The 10,822-nt window shown below is 35.1% G+C and overlaps 1 protein-coding gene across 5 annotated transcripts in view; it reads right to left on the reverse strand.

The window, feature by feature from the left end:
• Window positions 1-7,817, reverse strand: part of LOC111379859 — a 30,473-nt gene extending 22,656 nt beyond the window's left edge. Inside the window, exons 1-2 of one of the 5 annotated variants that reach the window (XM_023003298.1) lie at window positions 7,517-7,815; window positions 7,291-7,424 (exon numbers count right to left, since the gene is read on the reverse strand). In XM_023003298.1, coding sequence (XP_022859066.1) covers window positions 7,291-7,424; window positions 7,517-7,591 — 209 coding nt within the window. In that variant the 5' untranslated portion in view covers window positions 7,592-7,815. Of the gene's footprint in view, window positions 1-1,598; window positions 5,731-7,290; window positions 7,425-7,516 lie in introns of those variants that run through there. The other 4 variants (XM_023003295.1, XM_023003296.1, XM_023003297.1 and 1 more) reach the window with 4 other exon arrangements.
• Between the last annotated feature and the right edge of the window lie 3,005 nt (window positions 7,818-10,822).

The following is a 10,822-nucleotide window of genomic DNA, read 5'->3' on the forward strand; positions in this document are numbered from 1 at the left end:
ACTGGGTAAAACTTTTGGATGCGGCTCAAATTTGCTTCAATGCCCAAAAGAGCTCTTCCACCAATAAGAGTCCTTTTGAGATTATTACTGGTCAGCAACCGCTACTCCCCCATACGGTGGATATCGAACGAAGTACCAAGTCCCCTCAAGCAAAGAATTTTTCTCAAAAGTGGAAACGAAATATTGAAATTGTTCAGAGTTATCTTGAGAAAGCTCAAAAACGCTATAAAAAGGCTGCAGATCTAAAACGCCGTTTCATTGAATTTAATGTTGGAGATCTGGTAATGGTTAAGCTTCCAGACAGAAATGTTTACAAACCAACAAGAGGGAAAGACTCAAGACTGACGCCAAAATATATTAAATCATTACCCATCGTGAAAAGGATTGGAAGAGTTGCATACAGAGTTGAACTCCCTTCATGGTGTAAAATCCACAAGGTCCTTCATGTTAATGTGCTGAAGCCATACTTTGCAGATAAGGAGGACGCATCTAGAAATGAGCTAAAGCGACCTGTGTTTAAATTGAAGAAAGTTGGAAAGAAAGTTGCTGAAGCTATTCTTCACTATCGAATCACTTGAGCTTCTAGAAAAGATCATCAGGAGTACTTGGTCAAATGGATTGGATGCAGCAATGAGGAGAATACTTGGGAAAGAGAAAATGATCTTGGAGCTTTCAAACCATTAATTGAAGCATATAATGCATTGATGGCACCGAGGACGCGCCAAAACAAATGGAGGAGAATGTCAAGGACCGCAGCTTTACTTAGTCCCTTGACACTATCGCAACCACAGTTTGTCCAACTTTGACCACACATTGTAAATATTAGTTCAAATTCGAGTTGTAATTTTCTTTTTATGGTAATAGTTATTTCAGTTGTAAAATAGCTCTGATATTAGTAAACGTTTAGTATGATTTCTCTTCTTTTAAAAGTCTACTCCTGTCACTTATGTTTTTGTTCCGAATGCTATTATAGGGGGTATTAGTTATTCAAAAATCTTTCAAACTCACTGGTGTCTGCCCCCTGCACCAGCAATTGTAATTTTTTGCTTTCGTCAATTGTAATGTTCAGTTTTCATCCATCAATGTTCAATTTACTTTCAATGCATTCAAATTCTCTGTTGTAAGCTTTCTACAAAATTGTAATCAAATTTTATTTTGTCCCGACGCAATCGAGAAAAGGCGGAAGGTAGTCGGGCGGAGCAGACTACTGCCGCACGGTATCCCTTTCTATGCCAAGAAGAAAGGTACCCCGTGAAACTCAGGCACGAGACTAACCAAAATGTCTCAATACATATAATCATTACCTTGTCCAAAATGCGCGTGACTCACGCACGAGACTGGTCAAAATATCTCAATACATAAAGTACGCCTTGTCCAAAATGCACGTGACTCAGGCATTCATTGATATTACTATGGAGCTATTTGAGCCACATTATTTTGGTAATAATGCATTGTTGAATAGTGTTGATGGGAAATGTGTGGTTAAAAAATAAGGAAAAAATTTTGATCTGCGTGTAATATTATTTTATTAAATAATGTGTGGTTAAAATGATATTAAATCACTATTTAAGAATGTATTTTTTTGAAATAATGTGGCTCAAACAGGCCCTATATTATAAGGACAACAAATATGAGCATAAATAACATGGTAAAATAGCAATGATTACAGAACTCCCACTAACCAAATACAACATAAGACTCTAACAATCCCATATGAGCCATATGCTCCTGAAACAATTTTGGAGCTAAACTTTTAGTTAGTGGGTGAATTAACATATGATCTATTAAAATATGTTCAACACAAATATAAGACTCAGTTATTTTCTCTTTAACAAACAAATACTTAATATCAATATGCTTAGAACGTGAAGAACTTCTAGTATTTCGAGAGAAAGCAATACTGCAGAATAGTCACAAAATATCTTCAGTGGCCTCGAAATGGTGTTCACAACACCTAGCCCCAAGATAAAATTTCGCAACCATATAGCCTGACATGTAGCCTCATAACAAGCAACATACTCTGCCTCCATTGTAGAGGAAGCTATAAGTGACTGTTTGACACTTTTTCAAGATATAGCTCTTACTGCCATCATAAAAACATCACCAGAAGTAGATCTTCTGTGATCTAAACAACCTGCAAAATCGGCATCAGGATATCCAGCTACATCAAGAATGTTAGATTGCCGATATGTTAGCATTAGATCTTTAGTGCCTTGCAAGTACCTAAGTACTTTCTTTGTAGCTTTCCAGTGAGCCAAACCAGGATCACTCAAGTATCTCCCAAGTACACCAACAACATAAGCAATGTCAAGCCGTGTACACACTTGAGCATACATTAAACTACCAACAACTGAAGAATAGGGAATTGTTTGCATTTAAGTCCTCTCATTATCATCGTTACGGCATTGAGACTTAGAAAATTTATCACCTTTCACAATAGGTGCTTTTCCGGAGAACAAGAATGCATATTAAACCTGCTCAAAACTCGATCAATGTAGATTTTCTGAGAGAATCCAAGAACGCCTCTAGATGTATCAGGAAAATTTTGAATCCCCAAAACATAAGAGGCCTCACCAAGATCTTCATATCAAAAAGAGATGACAACATGCGCTTTGTCTTAAGCAAAAGCTCAATGTCATTTGCAACAAGTAACATATCATCAACATAAAGAGCAAAAAAGATATACTTACTCCTAGTGACCCTCAAGTATATGCATTGATCAACAATATTCTCCTTGTAACCGAAAGAAGTGATAATCTCATCAAATTTTAGGTACCACTGTCTCGATACTTACTTAAGCCCATAAATATACTTCTTAAGCTTACACACCATGGGTTCCTTTCCATCCACTTGGAAACCATCTGGTTGCATCATGTACACATTCTCAAATAAATGTCCATTAAGAAAAGTTGTCTTGACATTCATTTAATGCAACTCAAAATCAAAATGAGCCACCAATGCCATAATAATCCGAAAATAATCCTTGGTAGAAACAGGCAAGAAGGTATCCTTATAATCAATGCCTTCTCTTTGATTAAAGCCCTTAGCAACAAGCCTAGCTTTATACCTCTCTACCTAACCTTAAGAATTATACTTGGTCTTGAAAATCCATTTACAGCCAATTGGCCTATAGCCACTAGGCAGTTCAACTAAGTCTCATACTCTGTTTCGGCACATTGATGCCATCTTGTCATGCATAGCATCCATCCAAAATGAAGATTTAGGACTATTAATGGCATTCTTAAAAGAGGTCGGATCAAGAGATGTACCAACATCAAACTCATGCTCCTGCAAATAGATAATATAATCATCAAAAATTGTTGGTCTACGAATCCTCTATGATCTCTTCAAAACAATATCGTCGATCCCCATATCAACATCAACCCCCGTGTCAACAACAGGGTCTTGGATAGCAGCATTGGTTCCCTCTGTTAATGGTGATACAACCACTAATGGAGGAGTAACTTGAACAGGTATGATAACACGTTCCTCCCTAAACATAACTTCATGTGGTGTGGAGCTCCCACTATCACAAACATCCTCAAAGAAAATGGCTCGATCAGATTCAATAATTCTAGTAACATTAGAAGGGCAATAGAATCTAGATCCCTTTGATCCCACATAATACCCAACAAAATATCCAGTGATGGTCTTAGGATCAAGTTTCTTCTGCTGAGGATTATGAAGCTTTATTTCTGCTTTACAACCCCAAACACGAAAATGACACAAAGTAGGTCCTTTACCTGACCATAACTCATAAGGGGTTTTAGGAACCGACTTGCTTGGCACTTGATTCAGAATGTAAGCAGTAGTTTTCAAAGCCTCACCCCATAAAAAATCAGGCAAAGTAGAATGATTAAGCATACACCGCACCATGTCCATAAGAGTACGATTTCTTCTTTCTGCAATACCATTCTGTTCAGAAGTTCCGGCATTATGTATTGAGCCTTAATACCGCATGCGTTGAGAAAACTAGCAAAAGGTCCAGTATTTCTACCAGTTTCATCATATCTCCCATAAAATTTACCTCCTCTATCTAATCTTACTGCTTTGATTTTCTTTTTTTTTTTTGGAGGTCCACGACAGCTTTGAAAGCCTTAAAGGCTTCCAATGAATCTGATTTTTCTCAAATGAGCTCAATGTAACCATAGCAAGAATAATCATCAATAAAGATAATGAAGTATTTATAATTTTCCAAAGCAGCAGGTGAGGACCACAGACATCAGTATGAATTAAATCCAGAATTTCCACACTTCTACTAATCTTTTGTTTTCTAGGTTTCGCTGGAAGCTTCCCTTTGATACAAGCAACACGTCTCAAAATCAAAGAAATCCAAATCAACTAGTATACTCTCTTTAATCAACCTTTCCATTCTTTCTTTAGAAATATGACCCAACCTTTTACGCCACAACATGGAAGAGTTTTCATTGGATCTAATATGTTTAGAACGCATTCACAACAGAAACGCTAGAAGAAGTATAATCTAAAGCAGGAAACAAGTTGATTATATACAAACCATCATATAATGTAGCAGTACCAACCACAACAGAATTATAATAGATTGTAGCATTTCCATTTCCAAAATGAAAAACATATCCACATATATCCAAAATAGAAACAGAGATAAGATTTCTTCTAATAGAAGGTATAAAAGCAGTATCAGACAAGTTCAAAATGTGCTTAGAACCCAAAATAAGTCTGACTGTTCCAATATGTTCAACTTTAACCTTCATTCCATTGCCCATGTTTACTACTGACTCTGTGTCAATTGGTCTTCTGCAGTTCTTTAATTCTTGAAAAGAATTTGTAGTGTGAATGGTTGCACCGGTATCTACCCACCAAGTATCAGAAGGCACATCGACTAGATTAGATTCAAAACATACTAGTATCGAATGTATACCTTTCTTATCTAACCAAGCCTTAAACTTCCTACAATCTACCTTCTTGTGTCCAAAAATATGACGAAAGTTACACTTGCCCTTGAAACCTTCCTTCTTAGGCCCATTAGAAACACTCACAATAGCTTGCTGAGAAGGTCTCCCAAATTTCTTCATCTTACTGGAGTTGCTACTACTACCTTTGAAAAATTTCTTCGTCCCTTTATTAGTAGTTATCATGAAAGCAGCATGAGACTTTGCCTTTTTCATCATTTCTTCTTCTTGAGTTACAATAGCGGTCATTTCAAGTCCCATTCTTCTTTTTGAGCATTATAAGTAGTCTTGAGTGCATTGAGATGGCAAGGATTCAAGTACTTGCCATACAAGAAAACTTTCTGCTAACTCAACTTTCATTCCTTTCAGATTGTTAAAGAAATGATTAAGCTTCATAATATGCTCTCTAACTCCTCTAACCCCATCATAGGTTGTGGTAGTAAGAAGTTTCATCAAAGTTCCCTTTTCTGCCTTGTCAAACTTAGTAATTTCTTCCCAACAACCTCAAGATACTCTTTGGCACTATCTATATCTGATATGCTCTGCCTGATAGACTTGTCAATAGTATACTTCATGAGCATAAGACAAGTCCTATTAGAATGCACCCATTGCTCATAAAGAGTCTTTTCAGCTGCAGTACTTTCACTGGTGGGTTTGGTAGGTGCATCAACCCTCAAAGCCAAATCCAAATTCATAATAGCCAAATTAATAATGAGAGATTCATGCCAATCCTCATAATTGGTCCCTGTTAGACTTTTGATGGCAGACAAAGAGAGAGACATACCTCCATTGCCATATGCTGAGGAGAATACAATAAAAAATATATTAAAAATATAAGATGATAAACATGCACCCATAAATGTATCCACTAGGCAATTTTATATCAATGCTAGAGCTTTATTCAAAATAAACTCTTACGCACTATACTAGAGTCCAAGACACACTCAAGGCTCTTACGCATGACAAAACAAAATAATCAAATATAAGGATTTAAGATGGCCCACTGCCGAGAGGATAGAATTAGGTCACCAAGTACCAAGCACTTAACTATTATCTTTGTCGTCCTAAGCATCCTACCAAATAATGATTTATTGATAGGGAAAATTTACTATTCGTATGGATCTTAGTAAAATGTCATTTAGCGGAAGCATAAATAATACAACAATCCCGATAATTTATAATGACTAATACCCCCTCAAGGTCTTCAATCCAAAGATCCCAGTTTCTCATAAGTCATACCCAATATCTGGTGCTTTTCACCCCAATCTTTCTCGATAAAATTGAAGCTACAGGAGACTCGTGAAAATTTGAACTATAGTTTTTTTTATTCATGGTCGTTTTCAATTTTAATAGTTCAATGCAGTAGCCTTGGATTTGTTTACATATACTTCAATTGCAAGGGATTGAGTCTGGGTGAATTTTTGGTGGTATAATGAAGGATGTGAAAATACCGAAGTGGCTTAACGGATTGGCAATGGCACCTGAATTCCGCCCAACGAACACGGAATTTGCAGACCCAATTGCGTATATATCCAAAATAGAGAAAGAAGCTAGTGCTTTTGGTATATGTAAAATAATTCCGCCATTGTCCAAACCTTCTAAAAGAGTATGTTCCTTTTAATTTGAATAAGTCCCTTTCCAAGTGCTCTGATACCATTTGCTAAAGATCTATAGAAACATCAATAACTCCTTCTTATTGTCATAGCATGTTCAACAATAATAAAAGAAAACATACCACCTATAGCTTGTGATTGACCTTCCATGGATTCCTGACTGCAAAGAAGATGAAAAACTTGATATGGAGAGAACTACTCTCTAACCTTTTCAAGCCCTAGAAGCTGTCCTCTTTGTTGCTAAAAATTGTGAGGACAAAAGGGCCAAAATTTATATATATATGATTCAATGGGCCAACCGTATATAAGGTGGGTTGAAAGTAGGGGTCTCCAAAATGTGTTAGTAAAAGGGCCCATCCCATTTTGGGCTAAAAAATGACCAATTAAATGCTAGTCCATAAAAAATAAATATTACAGAAAAGTGCTAAAGTGATCCCTATACGTAAGAAAGTTAGAGTAACTATACGAGGACACAGGGACACTCTACATGGGCTTCAATAAATCAATACAATTTGGACAATTCCTAGCCTTCCAAAGTGCCAGACAGGTATACGTCCCGGCATACAAAATGTTTTCATTATATATGGATATAAGGAGTTCACATCTCAGTATATAAATTTTCCACACAGTTGTACCTATGCCGAATTTATGTATTTTCATTCCCACTTGGTCTGAACAAATTGAAATAAAAGTTACACGAATTTAGAAAATTGTGGAAAAATAGCATACAAGAGTGGAAAAAGCACCTGCCTCCAGTAAAAGAAATGAGCCTTAGGAGTTCTGTAACACCACTGACAGCAACCTTCAATAACTGGGGAGTTTGGGTTTCTCTATTTTTGTGATTGGGTGGACTAGAGCAGCATTGGAACCCATAAATCCTCTGCATAGAAGATCAAAATTAAATCTGTTGAACAATAAGTAGAAATCCCGGGAAGAAATCATTGAAAGAAGGGGAAACAGAAAGCAAGAAACAAGAATCGATTGGACCCTGCTGCCTGGCAACAACTGTGATGAAAATGGTTGTGGGTTGCACCAAATTGCCGTCATTTATTGCTCTGCTTAATGTCACCACCAATCTCTCTTTGCATATCTCGTATTAGCGCAAGCTTGTATGCTGGTTGGGTGGGCGAACGATGAGCTCATTTAAGCCACTTGAATAATTTGGCCAAAAATGCCAAAAAAATCCCTTAAAATTTCTCCCATTTACAAGAAAGATTTTGCCTTTCATTCATTCTCAAGGAAACATCTTCCCTTCATATTAGTAGTTGATTTGAAGGTATTATTTTTAATTTTTTGAAGTTATTTCTCTTTTTAGTAATATACAATACAATTCATGTTCATATGATGAGGCTATGAAGGATATTATGGCCAAAAAAAAAATTTATTTTTTATTTTTTGAGTTTTTGAGTTTTTGAAACAAAAAGAAAGAACTTTACTTATGTGGCTTGAGAATGGTTTGAGTATTCTGGTGATATCGATGTACAAATATGTTTATGGGATGCTCGTCATTCTTAGAATGATAATAATATTAAGATCGTCGACAATTATAGTTTTCTTTTGCCAATCATTTTTCGAATTGTTCTAGTTTCAATTTCTTTTTATTTTACCATATGTTAATTGTTAGAAAGTTACTCGAATTAGCTCAAGCCATTGGCATCATTGGAATACCATAATTTTTATTTTTATTTTTAATTTTTGGTCTACTCGTGCATCACCAGGTAAACAAAATAGTGCCATGTAAGAAGTTGGTCATGTTTGGCTTACAAGAATTTGAGTTAGTGGTTTGCATAGTCAGTGTTGGGATTCTTGGTAAAAATGAACTGATGAAAAAGATATTAGAATTCAAATGAAGAAAACCTTCAAAAATATTGATCAAGACTTGAACAGGTAAGAACGTTGTCATAAAGAAATATTCACTCCCCACTCGATTTTTGAGATTGTTAATGGAGTTCAACAACAACTAGCTTTGAGAATTGAACAAGCATAAAGATTAATCACCAAGTAACAAGTGAAAAATTCAAAAAGAACTTAAGAACACAATGTTTTATGTTTTGGAAGTTTGAAATTGTTATGGTTGTAAATGTTACATTTTTCCATCTAATAACAACAATTTATACAGATGAAAACACCTTTTGGTCGAATGGGACGGGACAACTTTTGGTGAAAAGTTGCAAAAAATCGCCAAGTTTCAAACACAAACTAGCCTAACTCTCAAGGACCAGTCGGTCGCAGTCAATCCGCGGGTCACGAACCCGTAAATACAAGTCTTGCTTTACAAAAGGTAAGTCCGCTTTGGTCTTTGAATTTCATAATTTCACGTCTTTCTCACTATAGAAAAAATCCAAAACATCCTAGTTGGCATTATAATTTGAACAAATTACAACAATCCTTCCACTTGTTCAACAGCCATGCTACATTGACAGGGAATTTTGACAGGTTTTGGTAACCAACACCACTTGTCATTCATTCATTGGAAGATGGAAGTTTAAATAAAAAATAAAAAAAAAACAAAAAAAAACCAGATAAATCAGAATCTGCCATATCATCCTTATGAATTTTCCTATCCCATTTCCCTGGCTGAGTAGATTAATGCCTTGTTCAAATAAGAAAAAGTTTCGATTCATAATAAAAATATATTTATGCATAAATGAAGGCAACTTTTGATTTGAACATTTACCTCAGTTTTAGTTCCACAAAGTGATTTCAAAATTTCAATTGGCATGAAAGCTTTGAAGTAGTTATTTATTTATATAACCATGGTGATGCTTACATGCATAAAATACCTATGCTCTTTTGTTGTGCATGACTCGCCTTTTATGGTTTTGTGTTTATCCTTTCATGAAGTTTTAAGAAAAACTTCAACTTTCCATTGAAGTGCCACCACTTCAATGTCCATATATGTACAATCTTGTCGTTATCTTTCTTATATTTAGAGACACTTGTACTAACTAGCGAACTTTATTAGGAGTTTAAAAGGTTGAACCCTCCAACTGTAACAGCCAACAGATTAATCTAAGATAGATTTTTTTTAACAAAGTGATGATTATTATTTACTTACTGAATGACTTGTTATTATCCTTTGAACCCAAAATTTTTTGTTTGGTATAGTTCGGTATGGTTGCCATTGTTGGAATTTAAGAGTATACATAGATTAATATGTGTGAATTGGAATAAGTCTCCTATAGATATGACGAATTGGTGCGGCTCTTCAAGTGCATAACGAAGAGTGATGACCTTTTGATAAGATGTGGTCTAGACCACTGGATCATGATCCACTTTAAAATTGTGCTATCTAACGGTTGAAATGAATTTGGGCCAAACGTTAGAAAGAGACGCATGGAAATCTAAAAATAGGATCCTCCTAATTCCATTATCTTCACTACAAATTAATTTAATGTAATTGTTTCTAATTTTTTCCTTCTTCAAATTATGTCAAAACAATTTCCAAATTAATTTTCAAGTTTCATGTTCGATATTTAGTATTTGATATCTTTGTTCTAGAATAGTACAATCAAGTGTTGGTTCGCTCGACAAAAGTAATACTATGTTATATTAATATTGGAAAAAAATTTGTATATTGGGAAATAGACATCAATTTGATCCTATTAGCAACAGTGCAAGGACAAAATTTGTCTTAAGGAGATTTAAGTCCGCATACCTCACTTCATTTCATTTCATTCAAATTTCTACATTTTTCCAAATGTCTATAAGTAGTCATTTTACATATTTTATGCGCATATCTTGGTTTCGGTATCTTGCAATTCTTTTTGATATATTGTACTAGTAATTTGCAATTTTTATTATATTTGCATGCATTTATTTTTGGTAACGAAATATAATTATACATCAATTTTTCCAGCATTCATCATTGATGAAATTTTAATTAAGAAGTTTCACTCACATCCTACTCAATATCGATCGTACTAATTCTCTTGTAAGAGGTTTAGTAAATGGATCGGGGTAATTTTTACTTGACTTTACATATGTCATAGAGTCATATGTCCATACTTCTCATCATATACTTTATATATGCTCTAGCTGGAGTATTTTAACTGCAAGATAGATACGAAAGATGTGCTTTCTTTCATAAAGGAACTTCATAAAAAAGGATTCCAAGGTCACTCGGTCTCTTTCCAAATTTCAGTTAATGCTAAGAACTCATATTTCATGGTTGAACAAGTATTACATATTTGTTTCTTGGAGCTCCAAGAAACAGTCCCTCTAGGAGTAAATACCTAATCTTATTTTCTCTTGCATTAGATATCCAACTAGTCTCTG

The sequence above is a fragment of the Olea europaea genome, unplaced genomic scaffold (assembly GCF_002742605.1).
Source record: "Olea europaea var. sylvestris unplaced genomic scaffold, O_europaea_v1 scaffold2043, whole genome shotgun sequence".
NCBI lineage: Eukaryota > Viridiplantae > Streptophyta > Magnoliopsida > Lamiales > Oleaceae > Olea > Olea europaea.